Source organism: Pagrus major, chromosome 9 (genome assembly GCF_040436345.1).
Source record: "Pagrus major chromosome 9, Pma_NU_1.0".
Classification (NCBI taxonomy): domain Eukaryota; kingdom Metazoa; phylum Chordata; class Actinopteri; order Spariformes; family Sparidae; genus Pagrus; species Pagrus major.
In genome coordinates this window covers 19,924,288-19,938,759 of record NC_133223.1, presented here as the reverse complement: position 1 = coordinate 19,938,759, position 14,472 = coordinate 19,924,288, and the positions used below count along the sequence as shown (strand labels likewise).

The 14,472-nt window shown below is 39.5% G+C and overlaps 1 protein-coding gene across 2 annotated transcripts in view; it reads left to right on the top strand.

Moving 5' to 3' along the window:
• The window catches only part of galnt13 (polypeptide N-acetylgalactosaminyltransferase 13), a 44,200-nt gene that overhangs the window by 10,286 nt on the left and 19,442 nt on the right, over positions 1-14,472 (top strand). For both annotated transcript variants that reach the window (XM_073473787.1, XM_073473789.1), the window contains exons 3-7: positions 7,673-7,841; positions 9,916-10,082; positions 11,004-11,211; positions 12,692-12,862; positions 13,569-13,686. In XM_073473787.1, the coding sequence (XP_073329888.1) occupies positions 7,673-7,841; positions 9,916-10,082; positions 11,004-11,211; positions 12,692-12,862; positions 13,569-13,686 (833 nt within the window). The remainder of the gene's footprint in view (positions 1-7,672; positions 7,842-9,915; positions 10,083-11,003; positions 11,212-12,691; positions 12,863-13,568; positions 13,687-14,472) is intronic.

Sequence of the window (14,472 nt, the reverse complement as noted above, 5' to 3'; positions counted from 1 at the left end):
CTGTAGCTCAGTGTTTTTCAGTTTGGCCATAATGAACTTTATGGTCCGTCGCTTCAGTCCATTATGTCATTATGTTTATTTAAGATCTTATGTTTGCTTGACAAACTGCGGTAATGCTGTTTGGATTGGTTGCTTTTTTTCAAGATATATATATATATATAAAGGAAAGGATGTTGCATAGACCCATGTTACCATAGAATCTTGTTTACAGCACGATTCCTATGTTTTTTCACGCAGTTTGTTTCAAAAGGTCTTTGTTTCTCTTCTCAATCACAATCTAAGATAAATTTTGACATCATCATTGTTATTTTCTCTTCAGAATGACAAAAGTGGAGTGTCCCTTTTGTCATAGACTCTGCTTTATATGAATTCACTCACTAAACTTGGTGGTTTTGTCCTCCTCAAAGGTGATGGTGACGTAATTTAACAGGAATGTTTTGAGCCAACCATTTGTTACACTGGACTGAGATTTGTAGAGATCTACCCTGAGACAGTTACAGCCTCTGTGAACTTCTCACAGTGAACTTGTGAGTGGAATAAGGATCAAGGTTCATTTATTTGCCATCCTACAACACAGGAAAAATAACTGTCGACTATGACTCACTTCCTTAAGGCTACACATTCACTGGCGAATGTTTCAGGTTACATTTTTTCCTCTGTATTTGAAAATGAAGACTTTCAGCAGTTAAATTGATTGAAAATGATCTGTGGATTTTTTTATGTAGACAAAATAAATTTGACATTGTAATTATTTGCAGCAGAATGGCGTGTATTTACAGCTCTACAGTACCACCGATACACCCTTAAAACATGCAGGACAGAAGAATGTGACGTGGTTTCTTACTCGTAACTGCAATCAGCCGCTCAAAGAGGCTGAGCATTACAAGGAAAAGCTGTGTGCAGCACATGATATTTCTGAAAATGAAATGTAACAGTTGGGACTTTCACTTGTGGATTACGGTGCATTTCTGCTGTGAATCCCTGCATCGATGTTTATCAGTGCAATACATATTGGTCCCCCCCTCATGACTTTAATTTAGTCTGCTGCGCTACTTGATCGTCAAGAGGTGTTGAAGTGTATCCATTAAAAAATCATTAATAACCAGGAGGAAATGATGATAACAGTGAGATCAAATGAGCAACTTTTATTGGTTTGATTTGTCAAGCACATCATTTTGTCATGTTTGCCCATAAAATGATTCTGTCTGTTCGTGGAAGATAAAGGTGTAATTAATCTGTTAATTTAAATGTGATAACAGAAGGTTGCATTAATGGCACGAGGAGCTGAGGTGAAGATCACACCACAAAGTGTGCTGCAGAATGCTGTTTTTAGCTGCTTTCGAAAGTAATAAATATAACTCTCTGTGAATTACTGTTTATAGACCACCCTCTCACATACCTGCCAACATTAGGCTGTGGAAAAGAGGGAGATTTTCTGGGTTGTCGGCAACCCTACACTACAGAATAATAGAATAAATACAAGGATTTGAAAGAATGACTTTTCATTAGTATTAAATATATAGCTCACAGCAAAATGAATAAAAACATTTGAAATGTAGCCTACAAAGAGCGATCAAAAGTCGACATCTAAAATTTAGATCACAAAAAATATAAAGTGCAAACATTGTGTGGAGAGTGTATGTGTGTGTTGAAGAGCCGTCATTGCCAGATAGACCTTTTAAAAAGAAGTGGAAGAACAACACGATGCAGGACTACAGTCTGAAGATTTGAGGGAAGATGATGAGCGAAAGAGACAGGAGGTGACTGTGCACGAAGATCTTGTTCAGTGAAATGTAACAGCACATTTCCAGGGTGCAACTTTTTTGGTTACATATGTCAAGTGCAACTAAACATTTTCATTGGTCGCACCGGTGCACCTCAAATTTAGGTGTTTGTTTTTATACAATTGAGATTATTGCAGTTTTTTCATGCATGTGATTTACATGTATGTATGTACATGTATTTGCACCTTTTATTCACTGTTTACAATCAATTAAATGTCTCAGGAATTTAAATTAAAATGTATTATTTGGTGCACCTAAATGAAAAGGTTAGGTGCACCAGCGCAACCAGTGGGAACTATAAGTCTGGAGCCCTGGGAGGACTTGAGTGAGCGCTGTGACAAGCTGCATGTCAGGCAGGGACGTTCGGCAGGCTGGGTTGCCAGATACTAGGACACACATCCCACACAGAAACTGAGAAACGTCCATTAAATTTGTACCAATGTGGAATCAGGAGATTAACGAGAGACAGGGTGGAAAAATATGGAGCCTTGCAAAAATCTGTGTGTTGGCACAGAGAAAGCTTACCATTTTCATGATACTCACTCATTGCTGATATCACACTTAAATGTCACACTACTTCTGCCTAATTGGCTTGAAACTTTGGTGTTGTACTTGGTTTTCATATAGAAAAATATGTTGCAGTTAGGGTGACAGAGCACAACCGAGCAGTGTAGCAGCACTCTACAGGGTGTTTGGTCCTGCTCTGCTGCAGATTTGTGTTCAACAGGAGCTTCTCTGATACATAATGTGATGCCAGATGGGTCACACTCACAGGCAGGAAGCAGTGCGGAGCAGCAGAGGGAACAGGTAGAGGTAAACTACGGAGGAAAGAGAATGGATCTGGCTTGTGATAGAGCCTCCAACTGTGCACCAGCACACAGACCTTCCTGCAAAGTAAATGAGATTGAAAAGAGCCAAAGGAAAACCTTGTCCACCCTGACTAGAAGAATCTTAAGATCAAAGAGTCCGGCTGAGCCCTCACAAGACATCTTAATAATTTAATATAGTATAGAGAAGGCTAACATGTACCGTGTGTGTATTTTGAGAGTCTAGAGTTGCTAATCTCACAACTGACAGGTGGACAGCGTGACATGTGGCACTTTATTTTTGTTCAGCCCTGAAATATGAGTGATTGTGTCTCAGAAGACTCATTACCTGTGAGTGTTAGGGGAACCTTTTCACTGTAATTGCTTGGGATAAAGCTGCAGGCAGGGACGCTGAATTAGATTGATTGACCCGAGGACAGACGGTGCCACTGTTTTCTTCCCAGATGATCGTGGTCATCTTTTATAATGAACACTCTGTCAGTGTGTGTGTGTGTGCGTCGGGCTTGAAAATACCACCGAGTTTGTTTCCTAAGGCTCATCTGATCTGTCTGTTGCTAAGCAAAACTATATTTGTGTGCGAGTGTTTCTAGACTTTATACTCAATTTGACTGTATCATTTCACAGATGGAGAAATTTGAAAGTGCTGATTGAGGGTGAAAGTGACAATTTACAGTTATGAGGGAGCTAAGTTGTTAATTTGAGCATGTGCCAAACACGTATTAAAGTCATATTATTTCAAACCCGATGCAATAAGCTTTTATAAGAAAAATAATCGGCTGCCTAATGTAGCGTAAAAATGCTGACATTTGGCATACAAATACTCTGTAAGATAAATGATTAAAAATGAGTTTAAAGGCTTGAAAACAAAACCTTTTGCAGGTAGGGGATCCTTGATGTATCCCCTGGTTGAATTGTTTCATCTGTGACATAAAGTACACCTTGAAACCCAGTGGTGGAAGAGAAAACGGGGAATACAAGTGAAAACAGATGACATTTCCCACCTTAGTTCTTCCTAGTGGTATTATTTTTGCCGCTGTGAATCCACAGAGTTGCCACTCAGCCTTCATTTTCCCAGGAGATTTTGTACCCAGTGGCAGACAAAATAGTAGTGAAAGTGAGGTTTATAGAGCAAGAATCTCAACGCAGATGGTGTCATTATTCCAGAGCCATTACATTGTACAATCAAGAATTACTTGATGATGATATGTTATTGCAAAAAACCTGTCTATTGCCATTTTAAGTAAAAATAGAAGAACTCATTACAAATAAAACGGCTGAATTAAAACAATGAGTAAAATTCTTATCAGTAAAATGTACTTACTCTATATTATATTATAAGAAAGAGCATTTTAATGTTGTAATTTGTCAATGTGGAGCCTATTTGAGATACTTTGTATACTATATGTGTAGAGAAGTAATATAGCGTTCCATCATACCATGTACTTTATGGATACCATGTATTTTTAATGCAAAAAGGAGGTTAACTATTAGACAAATGTCAAAAAATGTAGGAAAGTACAATATTTCTCTCTCAAATGTAGTGGAGTCAAAGTAAGTTGCTACTTAAACAGCATAAAATGTAAATACTCAAGTTAACTCCAAGTGCTTCAGTGCAATACTTGAGTAGATGTATTTAGTTACATTCCACCATTGCTGAAACCCCAAAATAAGCTTTGGCTGTGCTTTGAGCTAAATGCTAACATCAGCATGCTAACATGCTCACACTGACAATGCTAACATGCCTATATCTAGCAGCCTGACAGACAGGCCGTCATTGCAATCTGAGCCAGGCAGCTAACGTTAGCATAATAAAGCTGTGTAGCCTACAAAGTAAAAATAAAAATAGTAATGGCAGGAAACAATTCCTGTCGCTTCTGCAGTTTTGACTGAGATGTTCTTTGGCATAAATGGAAAACATGCCAATCATATTATTTGGACAACACTACAGTTATATTTGACTACTGCACGTATCACATATGGGTTTTTCCAGGCTTGAAAAATATTAATTTGTCATATATATTTATAACATTCAAGTTGTAACACAGACATGTAGTTGTAAACTGGGAATGACAGTTTGCCGTATTTCAACATGTTATTTCAAAATTCACAAAGTATTCTGCTCTCTACAGTTGTTCACATCTGACAGTGCTGTTTCACACTTCATTCAGTAAAGCTAAAATATGTATAATTTTACATTTTTAAAATAATATGAAGGATTAACTTGTTTATGTTGTGGTGAAGGCAAACAAAGTCAGGGCGAACAGGACTGGGGTTGATGGTTTGCTGGGATTTTTCCTGAAAATTCACCCGCATCAGAGGATTTATCTGAACCTATGACTGATGGACAGTAAAGGCTAAGCATGTGTCTGATGGACACTTTGCTCAACCATCCAGCTCAGCTCTCGAGCTGTGTCCATCAGATTTAAACCAGTGTCCAAATGGAGAGTGTCAGCAGCAATATAAAGAAAAGAGCAGGATCAGTCGAGGTTAACAATCCGGCCGACACCAGCTCGTCTCAACGAGGGGTCGTAGGGAATCCTCTTAACTTGGGGCCCTGCAGCTAATGTGAACTGTGTGTCCCCCTTTCATGGAAATCACTGCCTTTGCTCTGAGAGATTATTATGAGAGAGAGCAAGAGAGAGAGAGAGCGCAGTGATAAATCCATAGAAGGTTATTTACCTCCGGGTGAAGGGAGCTGGCTCTGTGCAGCAGCTACAACAACAGCAATGCTGATGTGTTGCAGGCATTTGACTGTAGGAGCATCGAGCAAAGAAGACTGTGGTAATTCTAGAAAGGATTTTGCCCTCATATTACTTTTTCTTCTATTAATACATTCTCCCAAATCTCTGAATTCAAAACCTCCTAATAGATTAAATTAGAATTAAATATAGCCGCCAGTGTTCAGTGCTTAATACCCACTCATCCCGAGCCACAACAACCAGGAGAGAGCTTAAGTAGAGCGCCTGCACCGTCTGTATGAAATGGCTTTTTCACATGCACCGATGTGTGAGGAAACATATTTTCTCCCAGCCTTTAACAGCCTGGTGAGAATAGCAACAGATTTTGTGTGTGCATTCTGTAAGTGTTATGTAGGGGGATACGACACACTGCTATACATAGTACACAAGTGCTTTCAAAAGGGACATATTGTGCTCATTTTTATGTTCATACTTTTATTTTGTGTTACTACTTGAATGCTTTAATGCTCAACAAATGCATCAGTCTGAAATGCTCTGTTTTAGCTCCTGTCTCTTAAAGGCCACCCTCCCGAATACCCAGTCTGCTGTGATTGGTCAGCTCACACAAGCCTGGGCTAGCACCGCGAACTATGTTTCTCAAGCCCTCAGGAAGAGCGCCAGGCTTTGAAGCCAACTGTCATAGTGCCCAAACTGTGTATATACAACGTAAAACGAAATGACTTGTTTCATTAGATCCATGGTGTCTCTGGTCGGCTCTGTCAGTGTTTTTAGCTTCCAGTTAGCTTCACTTCTACTGTTAATGTCACCACAGGAGCCGTTTCTTAACCAAAAACACCAGCAGGCCAGTTTGACCATTTCTTTTTCATATGTACATGTATCGTTATCTTCAGGGTATGTCTAACAAGTACATTTTATACACAGCAGCAACAAACCCTGACGTGAGGATCCTGGAGCAAAACGGTAGCTGAGCTAGTGCTGCATCAACATTACAAACACAAAAATCAACACGATAAACTCAGTTCTCCGCATCAAACTGGCTATTCGTTAATTAGCTGGCTTCAAATGAGGCATAATGTTCACATAGTTACTTTTGACTGTCTCTCAATATTACAATTAGTCCACCATCGCCCCAGACTGCGAGTAGCCACATTAGCTGAGCAACATGCTACCGCCTGACTCAACAGACTCTCTCTTCTTCATCATTGTATTATCAATGTCTGTTGGTGTCTTTCTAAATACATTAAACAATATAACATCATCTCGGTCAACGTACATACTCAAATACTCCAATATCATAACACAGCAAGCTTGAATTTGCCAATGATGCTACAAACACTGATAAACTACGTTCCTGCGTAATCGTTTCCAAAAATCTCCATTTCTGTCAATCCATACATAAACACTGAAAAACAGAGTTTCTGAATATCTTTACCCTAGAAGGAGTTTTCCAAAGTGTCTCCTAAAATGGCTGTATGTGTACCAAAGGCCAAAATGCATAGAAAAAGCTTAGTTTTAAAATGGCTTGTGGAATCCCATGTATTTTGAGGCAGCCCACGAAAAACTGACCTGGCTGTCTGATTTAACAGTTTGTGGGTTGGTAGACACAAGCACTGAAAAAGTGAGTTTTTCATTTAAAACATAAAATGCCAGTTTGCAGCATGCACTTGATCTGAGCTACAAGTATAGATAATTACACTTTACAGCATGTACAGGGGTAGAACAAGCATGCTTTGCTGCACTCTCCTTGGCTTTATGAGCCAGATAATAAACCCTGTAATGTCCACAACATAATTTGTACATCTTACAAAGGCTCATTACTTTAAATAGACGTTAAACACGTAATTGTTTCCCTTCATCTTGGACTAATTTCGATTAGATTAAGATTCTTTTTTTCTCAGAACAGCAGAAGTACATTTCTAACATATTCTTCATATTTAACATTCTCCTTTACTGAAGCTTGTTGTCAAACCCCACAATCTTTATGATATATATTTATTCAACTTGTGCACTTTTAGTTCATTGAGTTCTTGGAAAACCACCACCTCTTTTTTTCCTCCACTGGTTCGACAGGGCACACAGCCAACAGACTGGGTCAGGGAGGTCAGTCAGCGCTCATTACTCTCAATCCCATTTGTAGAGGAGATTTCGAGCATTTGTAATTAAATGGGCTTTTATATCGTTATAGTGCTTCTCCTATTATTTCCTTATCAAGATTCGGCAGTATATACAAAGTGATTTATTTTACAGTGCAGTTTGACCTTAATTTCTCACCTCTTTTGTGAGGAAAATAAAACAATACTGGGTTTGATTTCTCATCATATATCCTTTTCTTTTATTCTTTCTTCCCCACGTTATGCTCCAGCGGTGATCTCTCGGAGCCACGAAGGTCCGGGGGAGATGGGCAAGGCGGTGAACATCCCCAAGGACGACCAGGAGAAAATGAAGGAGCTCTTTAAGATTAACCAGTTCAATCTGATGGCCAGCGACATGATTGCACTGAACAGGAGTCTGCCAGACGTGAGGTTGGATGGGTGCGTAAGCTTGGACGTCTTCCAGATGCATGCTGTGAATCACACTACTGACCCTTAAACATTTACACACACACATCCACTTTCCAACACAGCAACATAACACTAGTCTGCAAGTCTGCCTGCAAACATACCTTCAATACCCATCACACATCCATCCATGTTTTCTTTATCAAAAAGCTGACATTTTGGCTTCCTTATTTCTTTATTTTTTTGATTTTCCCTCCTTTAAGGGGCACTATGTAGTTTTGGAAAAGTAATTTGAACTCAGAAATTAAATATTAACAATATTAATGAGGTAACAATACAAAAAATACAAATATTTTTTCCATAACTGAATAAACAAGCTCTTCTCAGATGAAAATAAGGTCACCAGAACACTGTTTGTGTGTTTCAGTATGAAATTGCGTTGTCCTTTTAAGGTCAGTTTGTTTATTTAGTTTGTGTAGGCATTACATAATCAGTCAATCAAGATCTTTCTTTTCTAAGTCTTCTTCAAAACTACATAGTGCCCCTTTAATGTGCAAACTTTTAACGCCATTGGCTAGAAACTGTTCCAGTATTCAGACAGACGTGTTCAGTGGGTCAGCAGGGTTTATTTATCTTGACATAACAGCCTCAACAGGGTTGCAGACGGAGACTGTTTCTGCAGATTAAATGCTTTAAACTATCAAAACAATGTGACACTGATGATTAAAATCACTTTTAAACTGTTTGTTGAGTCCATTATATTTTATTGGTATTAATAACTTCAGCTAATGTGAAAAGACGTCGCTAATTATGGGCACTGTTTCAAGGCAGAATCCATCCAATTCCTCTAGTGTGTACATTAAGCCTGACATTTGGATGGGAGTAGGGTTTTGTTTACTGTCACTCAAGATCCACTTGAGCACTTAATGAAGACCCAAAGAGCAATTTGTTTGAAACATGAGCACATTCATCTCAGGCTGCTGATATGCGGTGGCATTCGCCTCTCGTGGAGACATTATCGTAGTGATTCATGTTTAAATATTCCATCTGAACGAGTTCTCCTCAGCACTTTCATTAAGGGGACACCGAAGGCCCTGCCAGTCACATACATTGTGAGAAATAGGCCACCAGGATGTCTTTTTTTCACACCTATGTTACAACATTTTTCTACACCACCCCAAAAAATGCCAACTCGAGACTTTTTGCAACGTGGAGACGCAAATATGGAGATAATTTTGAATCATCATTTAGTGAAAAAAAAGACCTATATTAGGAGGAAAGGGGAATACTCAGCTGCACATCCTTCAGTTTTTCGGCCCTTTATGGCTCCATGCTCCTTAACATAAATATTACATCAGCTTCATTACAGAACACACCTTAGCTTTGCAGAATTTCACCAGCTATGTGGTTAAAATTATCCAGAGCCGTGCAGAATTGTCAGCCGCTGCCTCCGAAGGGCAATAACATTTTGTCTTGAAGGCAGCCTCCTGGCCTAGTTGTGTCAGTCAGCGCTGTCACTTTGAATAGACAGGACTGCACCAGCAGCGCTGTCTGCTCCGATGGCTTCTTTCACCCTCCGCCACCTCCCACCACCCCTCCTCCTGCCCTGAACGTCCACCTCCTCCACTTCTGTAACGCAGCTCATTCCTTATTCAACATCATCCGCTGCAACGCTGTCCAAAGTTTGCCACATTCTCACTCTTTGGGTTTGACAGACATCTCGTCAAGCCAAGGACATGCTGACATGGCTGTCAACACTGGTTTTACTTTTACTGCTTTTCTTCTTGGAGATATTTGCTAGTAAATCTCATATGACAATGTTTCTGCATTGACGGCAGCATTGGATAGCAGCAAAACACACTCAGATTCTCTCCTCAGACACTTTTCAGACAGTATAAAGAGCTGCAAGCGTAGAGAACCACTGTGACTGCAGTATGAAAACACCACTGTACTTTTAGACTGGGTATCTTTTCAGGTTTAGGTATTAGGAAATAAATTATTATATTAAGGTATTAGCCATGGCTGAATTTAGTTTAGATTTAAAAAATCGGTTGTGTAACTTTAATTTGACACACTTTTTTTTTCTCCTTTCCTGGTGCTCCATCAGCTGTAAGACCAAGGTGTATACAGACGACCTACCAAACACCAGCATCGTCATCGTGTTTCACAACGAGGCGTGGAGCACCCTGCTGCGGACAGTTCACAGCGTCATCAACCGCTCTCCCAGACACTTACTGATGGAGCTCATACTGGTCGATGATGCCAGCGAGCGAGGTTGGTAGTCTGCACTCGAGCTAACAAGCAGCTGGCATACAGTAGGTATCTGTCAGGGAGAAAGGTTTCGCTCTGGTCAAGCATACAGGACATACAGACATTTTGAACGAGGCTGGCAATCAATGTGAACAATGTGGAAATTATCCAGGCTGGACCAGGATCAGTGGGTCAAAAAGCTTTGAGCTTTTGTGAGCTTGTTTGGCAACCCACTCGCCAAAATAAATGTTGAACATTTTATTGCAAACCACAGATATTTTGAAAGATTGCATTTCTTTATGTTGCAAGTTTAGATTCAGTTTTCTGATTTATATTGTGAACTAACCCAGACTTATGGTCTGGTTAGGTTAAAGGTGCTATTTGTAAGAAAAGTTGATTTTTGAGTCTCATTCGTCAAGAACTGACACTTTGGGATGGCGGCCAACCCATCCTACAATCGCAAAGCATCAGAGTTTTTAATGTGTTGGGAAACCCAGAGCCTCATTATTTGATTATTCTTACAAATAAAACCTTTAAGGCAAGAAAACCACTTAGTTATGGTTAGAAAAGATCATGTTTCATCAAGTCAAGTCACCTGCTTAGGTCACCACAGACAAAGCTAGAAATGTCCTGAGGTCTTCTTAAAAAAATCTGGGTTTGTGGCCACAAACATAGCTGGAAAATGTCCTGAGGTCTCAATGAAAACATCCAGGGAAGTCACAATTACAAACGTTGAAATGTAGTCTCGAACTGCGGTCACCAGCTTGACTTCACAATCGTCCCCTCCAACTCCTGAAATGACAGTCAGGTAATAAACATGTATTTTGAATGCGATGTGATGCGACGTTTGGCAAAGGCTTGACTGAAAAGGACGTTCATTTATATGTAAAAGTCCTTATCCCACAAGTGCATTGTTGCTGAAAAGTGTCTGATGTTTTGTTTCAGACTTCCTGAAGAAGAAGCTGGAGAACTACGTGAGGACACTGGAGGTGCCGGTGAGGATCCTGAGGATGGAGCAGCGTTCAGGTCTAATCAGAGCCAGGTTGAGAGGGGCAGCCGCCACCAAAGGCCAGGTCATCACCTTCCTGGACGCTCACTGCGAGTGTACCATCGGCTGGCTGGAGCCCCTGCTGGCACGCATCAAAGAAGACAGGTGGGAGCAAAAAACTGAATGTTTCAAATGTAATGTTGACATTTAAGGCACTGATATGAAACAATGAATAGTTGCTGCTAATGAGCTTCTCACTGTCGATCATTTTAATCTCGTGTCAGTCCTGAAGCACACATTAAATATACTGTTGTTATCACATTACACTTGAGTTGCATCATTGGAGGTTTGAGCCAAAGCTCTGTCTGAATATTGATGGGACAGCAGACTATCAGTTATGAATACAATGCTCGAGTCTGACGCTGCTGATAGGAGAAGATAATCATTTTGCATCGTCCGCCTCTGCTGCTGCCTCGGAGGGAAACTAGGTCCAATTACTGTAGCTCTGTTTTTGTGTTAACTCTGCTACAACTATGCTGGTAAAGTCAAGATTAAAGAGGAAAAGGACTTGTTTTACTCGCTACAACACATACATGTTTAGGGACAAATATGAAATGGAGATGTGGATGTTTTCATCAGCTTCAAAGTGACAGTGTTTATGTGGCTGCTGTTATTTATCAGAGCATTAAACTATCGTTTCGAGCTTTGGCTTGCTTGTGAAAAACAACACAGAGCGAATCTGCTGCCTGTGAGAGTGACATCAACAGATGGATGGATTGATAATGATTCTCCTGCGATCCATCTCTTATCTGAGGTCAGACATTTTAATTATCCCTCAGGAAGAAATCAGTATCATATGACGCAGAATATTATATTATTGAGCCATTACACTTTTACTGAACGCTGCTGCAGATGTATCGGTGTCTATAAGTATGAGCGCAGACTGAGATGAGGCGGTGCAGGAAACAGAATTCACAAGATTGATGATACAGGTTGTTACAGGAGGGCTGGTCGACATCATGTTTGTGTCTGTCGTATATACTGTAGATATGAATCATATCAGGATACGTCAAAATTCAACTTCAACTATTACCAAAGTTTAATTGCCTATAAATATACCGTTTATTATTTATTACGATGGTTATTATAAAGTGTTACCTTTTTAATACCTTGGTAAAGAGGCACTATGTAGTTTTGGAGAATAAATTTAATACAAACCCAGAAATATGTATTTTTTTCCATAACTGAATAAACAAGCTATTCTCAGAGGAAAATAGACATGTGTGTGACTGCGTGACCCCTGAAAGAAGCAGGTTGTCAGCCGTTCATTACAAGCCACATAATCAGAACCTTTAATTAAGTACAGTACTGAGATAAGACAACTACAATTATAATTGGTTTTCAACAAAGCACATTTTAGAAATAATATAATCACATTAAATTGAACATAATAAGAAGCTTGAGAAAACAATTAATAACCTGATAATTATAATCTAGGAATAATTTCCAATTATTCAGGCATGTGGATATCCCTCACCAAACCTTTCCGTGTATGTCATATATTTTTTTCAACATATCAATAATGCATTTTCTATATAATTAATGTCAGTTTTGAATCTTGCGCTTTATGTTTTGTGTCTCTCAGGACGGCAGTGGTGTGCCCCATCATCGATGTCATCAGCGACGAGACGTTTGAATACATGGCAGGCTCAGATATGACCTACGGTGGATTCAACTGGAAGCTGAACTTCCGCTGGTACCCTGTTCCCCAGCGGGAGATGGATCGACGCAAGGGGGACAGAACACTTCCTGTCAGGTACACAAAGAAGATATTTGTTTCCTCCTCTGAAGCTAAATCTAGATCATCTGTGACTGACTTTCCACTGTGTGTAATGTCCTTTGATTAAGAATTGACAGAGAGGAGGTCAAATTACACAGAAAAAGGTGAAGAGACACTTTTTTGTAAGTTTTAAAATATGTTAGTTCTCAGTTTCTCACCTGAGCTGATAATGGGTTTATGTGTGATGGCAGCAGGCTACAGAGAAGACATGGATAGCTAGATGTCTTCACAAGAACTCCTCTTAAGAGATGTGCCATTTTTATCTGCAGATAGAAATAGATCCTTTTCCTCTGTGTATCCCTCTGATGTAAGCAACTTCCTAAATAGCATCCTGATTGTTGTGTTTGTGCTCCGTTGAAGTCTAAGTATGCATGAGCTCATTTAATTTGGAAATTAAAAAAATAGAAGCTCTGCTCTCAGTTGGCTTTTTCTTTTTTTGGCAATTTGTCATCCGTATGCAAATTACTCCCAGCAACAAACAATATCCTAAATTAAAGGCCGGCGTTAACATAGAGCGAATTAAAAGATAGAGGTAATTACCCCTCCAAGGCTTTGTTTCAAATTGTCAAACAAATTGGTCTTTTATTATATTCTGAATGTTCCTCGGAGTTACACTAATAAATACCGCTCAAAGAGAAAAGGATTTGTTTGCTTTATGTCTTAATTGTTGTGTCTCCTGCAGGACTCCCACCATGGCAGGAGGGTTGTTCTCTATAGACAAAACATACTTTGAAGAAATTGGAAGCTACGATCCAGGGATGGATATCTGGGGAGGAGAGAACCTGGAAATGTCTTTTAGAGTGAGTAACAGACCGGGGGGAGGATGACATCATGATGCTATCATGTCACCAGACTTGATTGACGTCAGTGATTACATGCAATTACATTTCTGCGTTTCCAACAATGTTCAAAGCAGAGAAATCAGTAATTTTACTTAAGATAATAGAGCGTTTCATGTGCTCGTTATAACTTTTAAGGAGAGGGTCAGAGAGTTAGGAGGGAAGTCGACAAACAAGACTAAACGTAACTTGAACAAAATGTTAATACATTTCTGCCTGACTCACATCAGATAGATTAGTATTTGCATTGGTGGTTGTTTAACATTGAAGACAACAACTCCCATGATTCCACCAGGGATGCTGGAAGTCACTCACAGTTGGGGGTGCTGAGGAGTCAGTCTACATAATGTTGTCTTAGTAAATGGTGCGGGACATGAATCTTTTTGGTATTAATTAGAATGGCCAGGATAACATATATAACATTTAATAACAACAATTGACACAATCTTGCACTACAGCACACACAAAACTCAAACTTTAAATTTGGTTAAAGCAGCCACAGAAACTACACAGTCAACAAAAAGAAAGAGATGAAGAGGGTGAGAGATTCCCCAGACTCCCTTATAAAATCGCTCAATTTTGTGAGTTGTTGAGTCAGGAGAAACTTTATTGAATTGTGAAATGATCTCTGTGACAAATTCTAAATCATTTGGGCCTTCTTGTAAATTCAGCAGATGTTATACATGAAGTTATTTATTTCTTTGTGTAAAAGAGACCTGTCTGTTTGTCCCAGTGGTATACAGTTAT